Source organism: Paramisgurnus dabryanus, chromosome 11 (genome assembly GCF_030506205.2).
Source record: "Paramisgurnus dabryanus chromosome 11, PD_genome_1.1, whole genome shotgun sequence".
Classification (NCBI taxonomy): Eukaryota; Metazoa; Chordata; class Actinopteri; order Cypriniformes; family Cobitidae; genus Paramisgurnus; species Paramisgurnus dabryanus.
In genome coordinates this window covers 3,188,793-3,203,654 of record NC_133347.1, presented here as the reverse complement: position 1 = coordinate 3,203,654, position 14,862 = coordinate 3,188,793, and the positions used below count along the sequence as shown (strand labels likewise).

At 40.5% G+C, this 14,862-nt stretch overlaps 1 protein-coding gene across 1 annotated transcript in view; it reads right to left on the bottom strand.

Moving 5' to 3' along the window:
* plxna3 (plexin A3) overlaps positions 1–14,862 on the bottom strand; it is a 181,298-nt gene that overhangs the window by 13,608 nt on the left and 152,828 nt on the right. The window contains 9 exon segments of the mRNA XM_073816195.1: positions 3,305–3,371; positions 3,595–3,851; positions 4,442–4,584; positions 7,777–8,011; positions 10,348–10,491; positions 10,614–10,853; positions 10,972–11,065; positions 11,278–11,445; positions 14,053–14,189. Of these exon segments, the coding sequence (XP_073672296.1) occupies positions 3,305–3,371; positions 3,595–3,851; positions 4,442–4,584; positions 7,777–8,011; positions 10,348–10,491; positions 10,614–10,853; positions 10,972–11,065; positions 11,278–11,445; positions 14,053–14,189 (1,485 nt within the window).

Here is a 14,862-nt window from a genome sequence, read left to right as displayed (position 1 = left end):
CGAGATGTCACGGTCAAAAACATTTAGATTTGCATTAATGCATTTGGCAGACGCTTTTATCCAAAGAGATCCCTGGGAATCAAACCCACTGCTTTTGCACTGCTGGGCTTGCACAGATGGGTCATATTTCTACATATTTCTAAGAGGTGAAACCTTAAATAAACTATAATACAGTACATTAACTCTTTCCCTGCCAGCGTTTTTTTTTTCAAAGTTGCCAGTCAGCCCCAGGATTTTTTATGATTTTCACAAAAGTTTAATGCCTTCCAGAAAACGTTTTCCTTTAAAGAAATAAACATACAATAAATCAAATGAAAGAACAGACCCTCTGCTTAAAAATAAGTTTTATCCTATCTTTATTTGTTCTCTTTTTACCTCTCAGATATGGGTAGGTTACAAAATACAAAATTTTGAGCAAAAAGCTGATATAATAGATTTTTTGAAGGAGTTTTTACTGTTCAGTGGATGTTTCGGTGTTATAAGTTGGGTAAGTACGGAGCCCCTAAGGGGACATGGAGCAAAAATGAAATAAAGTTTAGTTTCACGTGAGCACGCAAAACTAAACTTTTAAAAAAAATTCTGCACATGAAGGTTTTGCATTAGCACATGAAACTAAACTTTAGATTTTTTTACTTCAATGTCACCTTAGGGGCTCGGTAGGTAAGAGTGCCACCTACTGGATAATAGCGGAAATATGGATTGCCGTAAAAACTCGTCATTGGCAGGGAAGCATTTTCTTTGATGAATTAACTCGTTAATGCCAGAAAAAGAGTTAATAATAATAACAATAATAATATAAATAATAAAATCCAAACCCCAATCATATTTGGTCCCGTTTCAGAAAAAGCTGGCCAAAGAACTTTGAATGTAAGCTATATACACTCACCTAAAGGATTATTAGGAGCACCTGTTCAATTTCTCATTAATGCAATGGTCTAATGGTGTGGGGGATATTTTCTTGGCACACTTTAGGCCCCTTAGTGCCAATTGGGCATTGTTTAAATGCCACGGCCTACCTGAGCATTGTTTCTGACCATGTCCATCCCTTTATGATCACCATGTACTCATCCTCTGATGGCTACTTCCAGCAGGATAATCCACCATGTCACAAAGCTCAAATGATTTCAAATTGGTTTCTTGAGTTCACTGTACTAAAATGGCCCCCACAGTCACCAGATCTCAACCCAATAAAGCATCTTTGGGATGTGGTGGAACGGGAGCTTCCTGCCCTGGATGTGCATCCCACAAATCTCCATCAACTTCAAGATGCTATCCTATCAATATGGGCCAATATTTCTAAAGAATGCTTTCAGCACCTTGTTGAATCAATGCCAAGTAGAAGCAAGGCAGTTCTGAAGGCGAAAGGGGGTCAAACACAGTATTAGTATGGTGTTCCTAATAATCCTTTAGGTGAGTGTGTGTGTGTGTGTGTGTGTGTGTGTGTGTGTGTGTGTGTGTGTGTGTGTGTGTATATATATATATATATATATATATATATATATATATATATATATATATATATATGTGCAGTTTGGAACAGATACAGACATATCAGATGCTTTGGCTTACAAAATATGAAATGCATTATAAACTACACACACACCCGAGCTGTGCAATAGAGCTATGAGTAAGCCTGAGCAAGCATTTCAGTGTAATTACTTCTGTATAGTGGCCAAAACACTTTAACATCTGCACTGATGGGACTTAAAGACACCGGGCGGCCGGCCAGAGCAACATTCCATGAGGCAATCCAGCCCAAAATGCACAACAGTCCTGAAGTTGTGCCTCTGACACTAATAGTCTCCTTAATCTATGTCCGTGTAACACAGCGGCGTTTGGATAGTGAACGACACAAGCTTGAACACCTGACCGGATGTGGACCCTCGTGGCCCCGTGAGGAGGGTGATGTCAGGGTTGGGTGAAAGCTGCGGCATTCCACAGTTAAGCGTGGGCTTAAGAGAGATTTATTAGGAGCTTTTGGATGAGTCAACTACTAAACATGTCAAAATTTTCTCAGATAATACGTACCTAAATGTGTCAATGCAGGACTATGGGCCCTATTTTAACGATCTGAAACGCAAGTGCGAAGCGCAACGCGCAAGTGAGTTTGTGGGCGGATCTTGGGCGCTGTTGCTATTTTCCCGGCGTGAGAAATAACTCTTGCGCCGGGCGCAAATCAATAAGGGGTTGGTCTGAAGTAGGTTCATTATTCATAGGTGTGGTTTGGGCGTAACGTCAAATAAACCAATCAGAACGCTAGCCAACATTCCCTTTAAACGCAAGGGCGCAAGTTCCATGGCGGGTTGCTATTATTATGACGGATTTACCAGACGCACGCCAGGAGCGGTTCACAGCCGAGGAGACCGACGTCCTTGTACGGGGGAATCCCACGCTTGCCAGCATAAATCGGGCACGCCGTGTAACGGGAGGTGGATCTGCCTCAGGACCTGACGCCAGCAGAGGACATCGCTGCGTCCACCCTCACCGCTGAAAGGGTTTGGGGGCTTTGAAATCGGACCCAAGAAACGCAAGCAAGGTCCAACCCCAAAGTACTCTTACAAATCAAGTTCATATACATTAAGGTTTCTTATGAAAACATTTTAATTATTATTTACATAAAATAAACGTAATACAGCCACACAACAAAGTTATGAAAATATTTTAATCGTTATTTGCATGAGAATAAATAAAAACTATCACCACAATGCTCACCACTATGATTCCCCTTATCTCGTGTATTAATATTTTTAAGTGTAACAATTTATGATTTGCAAAAATAACTCTTGCATCTGTGTAGATTAGATAAGCAAAGTGTATGCGCGTTGTGCACCCTATACATTATGGTCAAGCATGCGCCCTTAAAATAGCATAATGAACAACGCGCAACGCGCCACTGACTTTAAACTTTTTTTTTCTGGTCAGTGGCGCAATTGTTTTTTGAAACTGCAAAATAGCATCAGGGATGGTTTGCGCTGGAACACGCCTCTTTTTTTGCGCTGAACCACCCAGGGAGCGCAAGTTCATTCCCTAGTTTGCCGACGTGCTTCTGTGACGGGAAAAACCCGCTGTGCGCCGGGGCAAAATACGAATGATACATGCATCACGGACAAAGTCAATTGCGCTGGGTGCAAGATAGAGCCCTATAAGTTTTTTATTTTGGACAAGTGATAACCTTACATTTACATTTATTCACTTAATGCACTTGATCCCAAAAGAACTTTCAGTGCATTTAATATATTTTTATCAGTATGTGTGATCCCCGAGCTTTGCATTGCTTACTGTATACAACTCTACCCTTTATTACCTTTAGGAAACGGTGAAGAAGGAACGTAAACCAGTTGGTGAGCATCTTTTCGGCCACAGATTCAGTTCTGCAAAATAAATGAAATCAATAAATGCAAACTAGGTTTACATTTTTGCATTTGGCAGACAAAGCAAGTTATGAGCAAAAGTAAAAGTGATGTTTGCATTTTTAAATACCACTAACCAATGTTTAGTGTTACTATAGTCAATTCTGGTTGGATGTTGTTGAATCACAAACTCCTTCAGTTTTATTTTTGTTATGCATGGAAGTGTGATATGAAGCGGTCATACCGTCTAAGCAGAAGTTTGGGGTGGTTTCGGTTCTCCAGGTTCTTCTCTATCAGGTCGGCCAGCAGCTGTTTGAGCACCACGGTGGCGTACTCCATCCGTCCCTGCAGCGCCGCCATGAGGAGGGAGGCCACGTTACCGCGATCCCGCATGGAGAAAGACCTCTGAGCCTCCAGCGTGTGAATGAAGTTCAGCAGAAACATCTTGTTGTGCAGCAGTTGACTGAACAAACGCAGAGCCTTCTCCACGTTAGCCGGAGACTGACAAGAGAGACGGAGTGATTAAAGAAAGAGTTGATCAAAAAAACTCATGCTGCTCCATATATCCATGTGATTTTCTCTCTAGCATGGACGAGTAAATGACAGAATTGTTATTTCTGGATGAGCTGTATTTTTAAACGTACAGATCGAAAAGGCAGACGGAGATGAAAGAAACGAGCACAACAATTTTGCCCAAACGCATGCTTGAAAAACCCCTCATCCGCTGTGAAATTTAATTGTTGGAAGCATTGTTCTTTCTTGCTGACTGTTTTCAAAACATTTTTTGGTAAGGCACGTCTCCAGACGGCTATTCCACCGGGAGCTCGCGGGGCTGATGATTTTACTCTGCCCGAGGTTTTAATTAAAAAGCACGCTGAAAGAAGGACATTCATTTTAAAGCTCACTACAGAGACGCCAGCTTTGGGGATCTTTTTAAAGTACATCTGTGGGATTTTTTGCTTCCTTTTTTTGGCAGAAGGATTAAAAGAAAACAGTCTATGAGTTATGGCAACCTACTTATTGGCACTTGCAGGTGACAGAAAGCACCCGGGGACAAAGACAGTGAACCGAACCCCTAAAGGCACACTTACATCCAGCTCCTTAAGAACCGGGTGCTCCTCAATGCCAGGAAACATCACACGCATGGTGTAGGTACGATACTCCAGGAAGGGGATCTTTACACCATCCATGTCGTTGGTCAGCTCTTGGATGTCTGTTTGGAGCTCGGCAAATGCTGAGAAGAAATAAAGATAAACATCCATCAGACAAGAAACTTCAAGGGGTGTGTGATTTTACAGGCACTATGCAATATTACGGCACCCCTGCAGAGATCGGAAAAGTGCAAAAATACAGAGCAGTTCCCCAAAGTTATAAATAAAAAAGTTTTTAAATAAATAATCTAATATTTTGGATAAATTGGGGATCGCGGTCATGCTTCAGTTAAATGAGCTTGAGTTTGTAAAGAATTTTAGTTGAATGGATTATGCAACATAGTCAACATTGAAATAATTAGTGGTTGAATTTACATAATAACAGCTATATGTTGAATATATTCTATAACAAGTAGAAAAATGACTCATAATGTGATATAATATTGACTTGATTGATCATAAGACCGATCCCTGAACACTAATTTGGTCCTGGGCAATTCTATGCAAACCTCAACCTTATTATAAAAAGAAACGCTTTTACCCATCCTGAAATCTCAGATATCAATCTCAAATATAAATATTAGCATTTAGTGGCTAAAATTGGTGGTTTAAAGTTTTAAAAGCATTATGCATTATTTTCATAGTCAAGTATACATTTTAAAATGGTCACATCCATTTATATTTACACTGCAAAAAATGATTTTCAAGAAAACAATTCTTAGTATTTTATTGTCTTAGTAACTTATTGTTTTCAGCAAAAATATCAAAAAATTCTTAAATTAAAATGTTTATTCTTGATGATCAAAATGACGCAAGAAAATAAGTCTAGTTTTTAGACCAAAAATATCAAATTTAAGTGATTTTGTGCATAAAATCAGCAAAAAAAAATTGCCAATAGGTTAAGCAAAAAAAGTCCTGAACATTTTCCTTAAACACTAAATTCAAGAAAAATTAGCTTACCACACTGGCAGATTTTTTTGCTTGTTTTATGCACAAAATCACTTAAATTTGATATTTTTGGTCTAAAAACTAGACTTATTTTCTTGGGACCTTTTTATTCATCAAGAAAAAGCATCTTAATTTAACATTGCTTCTTTCTTATTAATGCACATACAAAATTTTTAATAAAATAAATAATGTTAAATAATGAATAGCCATCCCTTCTGCATTTTTTTTTTTTTAGGTATTATTGCTTTTGGTTTGTGCATTTTAATTCACATAATTTCTACAAAGTATTTTGTCTTCCAAAATCTTTTTTGTTACATCTTTAACACATGCATATAAATAAACTTATTTTTTTTTGATGTCTGGACTATATAAACAGATGGTTCACTATATTGGTAATAAATTAATTCTCTGTGAATTTATATTTCAAGTTTTGACTGCACATCCATAACGCTGGAATTGCTCTCCTGTTTTTAATAAAAGTGCCCTACTGGCAGCTAAATCAAAAATAATCTTATAAGATCACATAAGCAGCGAAGTTGCATTCTGGTTTCACATGCCGTTCTTTAAATACACGCAAACATTTCTGAGCTCCAGATCCTTTAAAAGCCAGGAACAAAAAGAGGCATCAAAGGATGAGGAAGTGATGATGTCATGACCCAGTTCAGTCTTCTCTCCACACAGACTGCGTCAAACTCTGAAAGAGTCTCTATAGCGCAGTGTGACTAAACATCCAACTCAACACCGTGAGCCGGGTGCCTGCAGGGACCTTGTGTACAATAAAATAATACATCACAGCGCCATTTGATTTATCCTATGGGTTACAAACCATTAGTAGCTCATTAAAACACTTGACACACCTGTGGGAAACAGCCTGGCATGGCCATATGTACCGCAGATGCTGAACTATAAAAAAATGCAAACAGCCGGTGTCCTGACATTTTATCTTAGCCATCAGATTGTCCATGCTTGAGGGTTAGGGAGAGGTGTTTGGATAGGTTAAGGGGTTGGAGAGGTGTGTGTTTTTAAGAGAGATAGCAAATTCTGACAAGGAAGCACAAATTGTCAAAACACTGGTCGTGGAAGGCAAGGTGAAATTTTAAATTTTAAGAAAATGTCGCTATTTAATTATCGAGTTGGAAATAGATTTGCATTGGCCACGCCCCTCGAGATGTAAAGAGGATTTTAATAAACTGCACAATAACAACGTTTTGACTATTATGCCTCTTTTTATTCAGTTTTTCAATCTAAAACACTATTTAAAATCCCATTTTAATCCCAATTTCATTGTGTTTCTTTATCGTCCTCTTGTTTTTTTTCTATCGCTTGTAGATGTGATGATTAGGGATGAGGCCATGAAGGCTGAAATTTTTAATTTTAAGAATTGTCGTCCCTTAAAGGTGACATAGAATGATTGAACGGGGTATTTATCCTTGTTCTGTGATGTGACATGTAGACAAAAAATGTTTTGTTTGGGTCTGTAATGCCTTAGAAGCTTCCTAAAAACCTCTCTCAGATAGCTCTATTAGGGTGGGGGATTTTAAACAAGTGGTTTTGCACCTATTTGGCTCCTCCTACTGGCTTAACTTGCAATCTCATTACTGATTGGCTGATTTTGCTGCCACTCAAAAAATGTAGCCAATTATTTTAAAGTGGAGGGGCAGTTAGATGCCTGTGATGTCATAAGCATCAGTTTTTCAGATTGGGCCGTTTTCTGGCTGACATTTCTAAAAGAGGAATTTCTATGAGACTGAGATGTTTAGCATGTCTAGCACTTTTTGTATGTTCGTGAATGCGGGTAGACTACCATTATTCAACAAAGACAAGGTAAAAATGTTTTTTTCATTCTCTGTCCCCTTTAATTATCGAGTTGGAAATAGATTTGCATTGGCCACGCCCCTCGAGATGTAAAGAGGATTTTAATAAACTGCACAATCACAACGTTTTGACTAATTATGCCTCTTTTTATTCTGTTTTTCAATCTAAAAAACTATTTAAAATCCTATTTTAATCCCAATTTCACAGTGTTTCTTTATCGTCCTTTTGTTTTTTTTCTATCGCTTGTAGATGTGATGATTAGGGATGAGGCCATGAAGGCTGAAATTTTTAATTTTAACAATTGTCGTCCCTTAATTATGGAGTTGGAAATAGATTTGCATTAGCTATGCCCCTCGAGATGTAAAGAGGATTTTACTGAACTGCACAAATGATATGGTTTTGTGTTATTATGCCTCTATTTATTCTGTGATATACAAACAGTTTTTCAAATCTATACTATTTTAAATCCTATTTGCGACTGATGCAAGATGTGTTTGGGCTCAACCTAGTACCTTCTTTGCACTCCAGAGCGACCCGAGACTCCAGGTTGTCCATTTGAAGCTGCAGACGTTTGAGCGTCCGGTCGGCGTCCCTCGTCTTGCGTTTGTAGGCGATGAGCACGGCGATGATGGCGATGAGAAGCACGCCTCCGCCCGCCCCGATCCCGATGATGGCGGGAAGCGTTAGCGTGCTGTCGGAATAAATGTGAAGTGTTCCGGGAGAATACTCCAAACCTCCAACCAGAATCTAAGCACAGACAAAAGACACCATTAGAGCTCGGGCGGCATTTTCTTTACAAGCGCGGCCCTTCAGTCTACAAATCCCGCTGGCTTTAGAGGGTCATAATGAGGGCTTTTGATTGCTAAGGGCACTCACACGGTTTCCACTACGATGAAATCAGATCGCAATTAGAAGGACTTCAGAATTATGCACTTGTTTGACGCTTTCACGTCGTGTTCCTCTACCTGGCTGCTCGCGGTCTCCGTCGGACGGCGTGACCGCTAATCCTCATCAAATTACTTGAAAAAGTCACTTTGGCACGGGTGTGACGGCAATTAGTCTGAAATCAGCAGGTAACAGAGGTCTACTCTGAGATCTGCTCGTGGTACCGGGAGCTCAGCCTTGTCTGATATTCGCCGAGCAATTAAGTGCGGCATCCTGCCGTCCGTCCTAACGAGTTTCACCTTTCCGGGGCCCGTCTGCCCCGCGTGGATGCATGAATTATTAAGACTTGGCGACAGAGGGGAACAAAGTGAACCCCTTAGAGTTGTCGATATGTGTCAGGTCATTATCCCAGCATTCCCAACTTTACCTTGTTTCTTTATCATCCTTGTAGTTTTACTCTTCTGCTTGCAGATGTAATGATTAGGGATGAGGCCATGAACGCCGACTAGTTTTAACAAACCAATTACAAAGGTTCACAAACAGCCCCAAAGTCATTGGTTTAATCCACTCTTTGAGATCTTGTTTTCGTCGAGTGCTTGCTAATAAATCAAACGTGATGGTGTTGGACTGGACTGAGGAGTAATTTGAGTTGCAGTCACATAGGACTGCGTATCAATACGATTGGATGAGACTTTAATTTACCAAAACTAAAGACGATTACAATTGATCCACCATTAATTAGTTCAGAAAGTAATTAATTAACGCAACACATTGATGGATATAGACACACATTAGGGTGATTCTCGCAAAATTTGTCTTATGAGGTGACATAAAACATTTTGATAAAAAAGTTAATGCTATCAAAATAAGAAGCATACAGTTACAAACATCTCTTCATGTACTATTATGCACATGATTTCAAACGACATAATACAAACCATTTTTTTTTTCACATTTGAGGGGGAATTTTTCATTACCGCAACATGTCCATGACTGGATTTGGGTTCTTTGACATGGAAATATATATAATTAAAAAATCTAAAAAATAAAAAGCTTCAGTGCATGTTATACTATAAACATTTACAGTAAAGAAACATGTGGTATTTGGTGATCATTGGTAAATGTAGAGACAATAATAAGGAATATAAATGTGTCCATGACCAATTTTCTCATCCTCCGCAACAATTTTCAATCACTGTTTAAGCCCTCAAGAAACTAACATAAAAAACACAAGATGGCTACCAGGTAACCAGTTCTTATTTTTTCTCTCCAGATAAAAATGTTGTTTGTCACGACAACTTTTTAGTTCTCATTACCGAAACATGAGTTTGTAAATGCATATATTAAATGTAATATCATGTTGCGGTAATGATCATTTTTAATAATGATCATCTAAAAAATTTAAATAATTCTATTGGAAATGTTTTTTAAATACTCTCAAAATAATGCTTTAAGTAAGTTCAGACCTTAATCTTCTGATACTGGACACCTTCTAAATCTGGATTTTGTGAGAATCACCCAATTGCTAATGACAAATAACAAGTGATTTTATAATCAATTATTGATATTTTTATTGATAAGTACACGCCATCTCTCATCAGCAAGCTGCACGATTGTGGTATTAATTACGTCGTTTTACCTCACACTAAGTTAGCGGTTTGTTCAAATCTCTTACTCTACTCGAGCAATAAAAAGGTGTTGCCTTAACCACATCCACTAATAACAGTAATCACCATCAGTGAAGAAGGCTGAACGCGTTTCTCTCCGAGCATGTGTCAGGGCTCATGAAGGTTATGAAGGATTTCTGTGGGCCGTGTGTAATAATTGCGAGACGCCAGAAGAGCAGAGACCTAGATTACGTGGAAAATTGCTTGTATCAGCGTGGCCCTATAATCCTAATAAGCACTTAATGTATGACAGGCCTCCTCCAGTTGACCTTTACGCTTTCCGTTTCAGCATCAAGGCAAAAATGGCCAAGCGGCAGCGATTTATTACGAGATTGATTAAATAAGGCGCATAATGCACGCTTAGTCCACGCAAAGCAAACATTCAGCATTTTTCCAGCCATTCATTTACGGCACATGTTCATTAGCTAATATATGTTGGGATAAATGAAGGGTCGTGAGTCACTGTATAGACAGGCAAACGTGTTGCCCAAAGACAGGATTGTTATGGATTAGGATGTTTATGATGCTCACCATCACTCGCTGTTCACCGGTCAGATCCGGCGAATCACAGAGCAGCTGAGATTCAGAGACCGTTAGTAGACAGGGCGTGTCTCCAATCATGACACTGTAATTCAGACGGGCGTTTCCAGGGGCGGGAGGGATGAGATTCTTTCCCTGTTGTGAACACATGAAATGGAAAATAAATTTTTTGAAATGTGATCTGGACAATTTTTCATACTTAAGCAAATTGTGAAAAATGTCATCATTAATCAATAAGATCAAATGAAAGGTCATGCCTTTAGAATAATAGGCGATCCTGGTTTGACCTCCAGTATCCCAGCATTCCCAAGGGGGTCAAAGGTCGGGTTTGGGTAGTATGTAAAAGGGGTTCCATTAAGGATAAGGAGGGCAGAAACATGGTCCAGGATGAAGCCGAACTCATCCGGGTGGATTCCGCTCTCGGGAGCCTGACGTTTGGTGTAAATAATTCCCGGAGCCAGACAGGTCATCACAGAGTCATTTACCACGGTACAAACCTGTGGAGGAACATTCAGACATTGATGAAGATAACTGGATAACTTGTAAACGCCAGGCTGTTTGTAATTACTCTGTTGACAGTGGGGAGCGAGTGGAGGACATCTGGCTGAAACGTACATTTGTGGTCTCCACTCCTCCATATTTGGCTCTGACTTTAGGTTCCTGAATGGTTAGAAGATTGGTTCCTGTGACCGTGAGGGTGGTGCTGCCACTATAAGAGGAAATAAACAACATTGCTTTTATACAGCAGATACTCATTTCAACACACAAACTCTCTTTAAAATTTGTTGCAAATGCTAGTGAGCTGCTTACTTGGACAATATATATTCAGGCTATTTTCTATTCCCAACAGTTAGTTTAAAAAGGTCCATCTGTTTAAAACACCTCACTGGTTAACTGTGTGTTTATAGTTTGTTTTCATACTTTATAATGCTCCAGTTAGGCTCGACGTTGGAGATGTTTGGATCTTCGGTGTAAGTGTAAGAGGCATCGCTGGTGAATTCTGCCTTATCCACACGCATCTTGACCGATGAAAGCCCAGAGCCTGATGCTGATGGTGGAGTCACGCACACGATCTCACGCCCCGTTCTCCTGTCACGACAAAAAATATGATGTTGTGTTAATAAAGACTATTTTGTTCATTAAAAGTCGTTTAAAAAAAACCACAACCCATCTGCGCTGTTAAAAAAAACAGCTTATGTTGGTTTGCAGGTTTCAGCTAGTTTATTCCTAAGATGATTTAGTAGATCAGTAAGCAGGTTGAGAGACCAGCTAAGGTTGTTAAGTTAACGAAAAACAACTTCTTATATACCCATATTTAGATAAATACAAAGAGACTTATAGATGAACAGACAAACACGTTGGCAACCAGGCTGATCAATATGTAAACAGATAGACAGACAGACAGACAGGTTGATAGAGACAGACAGACAGGCAGGGTCACAGGTAGATAAATAGATAGACGGATGGCTACATAGATGGGTAAAGATAGACAGATAGATAGACAGAAAGGTAGACAGACAGACAGACAAATAGATAGATGGATAGCTAGATAGGCAGACAGACAGGCAGGGTCACAGGTAGATAAATAGATAGACGGATGGCTACATAGATGGGTAAAGATAGACAGATAGATAGACAGAAAGGTAGACAGACAGACAGACAAATAGATAGATGGATAGCTAGATAGGCAGACAGACAGGCAGGGTCACAGGTAGATAAATAGATAGACGGATGGCTACATAGATGGGTAAAGATAGACAGATAGATAGACAGAAAGGTAGACAGACAGACAGACAAATAGATAGATGGATAGCTAGATAGGCAGACAGACAGGTATATGGATGATGAATGGACAGACAGATAGACAGGCGGGACAGGTAGACAAATTGACAGACAGACAGACAGACTGATGGGTAGACAGACAGACAAATGGGTAGATGGATAGCTAGATAGACAAATAGACAGGTAGATGGATGATGAATGGACAGACAGATAGGCAGGCTGGGGACAGGTAGACACATAGATAGACAGGCAAGCGGGTAGACAGACAGATAAATAGATAGATGGATAGCTAGATAGACAGGTAGATGGATGGATAGACAGAAAGATTGGCAGGCCGGGGAGAGGTAGACAAATAGATAGACAGACGAATGGGTAGATGGATAGCCAGAAAGACATACAGACAGGTAGATGGATGATGGATGGATGGATAGACAGACAGATAGGCAGGCTGGGGACAGGTAGACAAATAGACAGACAAGCAAATAGACAAGACAGATAAATAGATCACAGGTAGATAAATAGATTGACAGACAGACAGACAGACGGGTACACAGACCGACAGACAGGTCACAGGTAGACAAATAGATAGACGGATGGATACATAGATGGTAGATAGATACATAGATGGTAGATGGATACATAAAGGGGTAGATGGATGGATGGATAGATGGTTACACAGACAGACAAATGGATAGATAGATGGATAGCTAGATAGACAGACAGGTAGATGGATGGATAGACAGACAGATAGGCAGGCTAAGGACAGGTAGACAAGAAGATAGACAGACAAGCGAGTAGACAAGACAGACAAAAGGGTAGATGGATAGCTAGACAGACAGACAGGTAGATGGATGATGGATGGATGGACAGACAGACAGATAGGCAGGCTGGGGACAGGTATACAAATAGATAGACAGACAAGCGGGTAGACAAGACAGATAAGAGGGTAGATGATAGCTAGACAGACAGACAGGTAGATGGATGATGGATGGATGGATGGACAGACAGATAGGCAGGCAGGGGACAGTTAGACAAATAGATAGACAGACAAGCGGGTAGACAAGACAGACAAATGGGTAGATGGATAGCTAGACAGACAGACTGACAGGTAGATAGATGATGGATGGATGGACAGACAGACAGACAGACAGGCAGGCCGGGGACAGGTAAAAAATAGATAGCCAGCCCGACAGACAGACTGCCGGGTACACAGACAGACAGACAGACAGACAGACAGGTCACAGGTAGACAAATAGATAGACAGATGGATACATAGATGGTAGATAGATACATAGAGGGGTGGGTAGATAGATAGATAGATAGACAGATGGGTATACAGACAGACAAATGGGTTAGCTAGATAGACAGACAGACTGACAGGTAGATAGATGATGGATGGATGGACGGACAGATAGACAAATAGACAGGTAGATAGATAGCTAGATAGACAGAAAGACAAACAGGCCAGTGCCAGGGTAGACAAATACTATAGATGGAAAGACAGACAGGTAGATGGATAGACAGACAGACAACATGGTTTCATTGAGCCACCAGTCAGACAGCTACTAACAGCATAAACCAAACAAAACCATCAGGTAAATGATGATATTATATAAACAATACAAAACTTGGCTTTACACAGCTGTTAATCCAATCTGATCATTAAACTGCTCCCTCAACATCCAGAACTACAAGTGCAGAATATCTTGGCTCAATCAGCATGAGAAATCTCAGTGAGTTTGAGCATGTGAACATATTCGAGCACAACCATGTGTACACTTTCGATTTGACGTGAAAATGACACATTTTGCTTCCCCCGAATTTCAACTGCATCCAACAGATGTCACGGGACACATGTGCTATCCACACTAGAAGATCCGGCGCTGGCAAACAACCAACGGGAAAGCTGCTCACCTGACAAACAGACACTCTTCTTGAGCCAAAAACACGGTCACGGCGCTGCCGGCGTCCAGATGTCGGCCTGAGATGGTCAACCTGGTCCCACCAGACACCGGTCCTTTCTCCGGCCGCACCCGACTGAAACTTGGAGTCTGGATGGAAGAGAGAAAGCTGGGTTACTTCCGAACAGATGGCGCTCGCTTGTTTTCCTATTCTGGTAGTACACGAAGAGATTACACATCACTGTAATAGAAACGTCCTGTTCGGTCTCGGCGCGAGCGGGGATCGTTTGTTTCGGCGCAGGACGTGTCAGGCCTGCTGCAGTACTGTCCTTTCGCAGTAATTAGTTGCATACCTGTGTAATTGGCCGGAGTGCATGATTTCATTTGCTTTACCCGACTGAAGCTGCCTGGATGCTATTGATTAGATGTTCAGGAAATCCAGGCAGGGTTATTATTTATGGGTGTGCGCGTGCGTGCGTGCGTGTACGCCTCCCTTAGCTCAGGATAACAGGACTAATGCCCTATTCATGCTGGGTACCGCTTAAAATTCAGCAGGGAGGAGGTGTAATTATGTCATTCTCTACAGCCCTTTTCCCTAAAGTGAACCTGTCTAATCACATGAGCCCCGCAAGCTGATTTGATTGGCTAAAAGGCTGCAGGAGTGGGAATCCTAATGATTCGAACGCAAAATCTGATTGGATTCGAGTCTCAAAGGGACGGATAGTTATTGATCAGCTGTGCCTAAATCACCACAAACAAAATGTTAACAGAGAGGAAAATCTATACAATAATGATATAATGAATGTGTCCAAAATTGAAGACA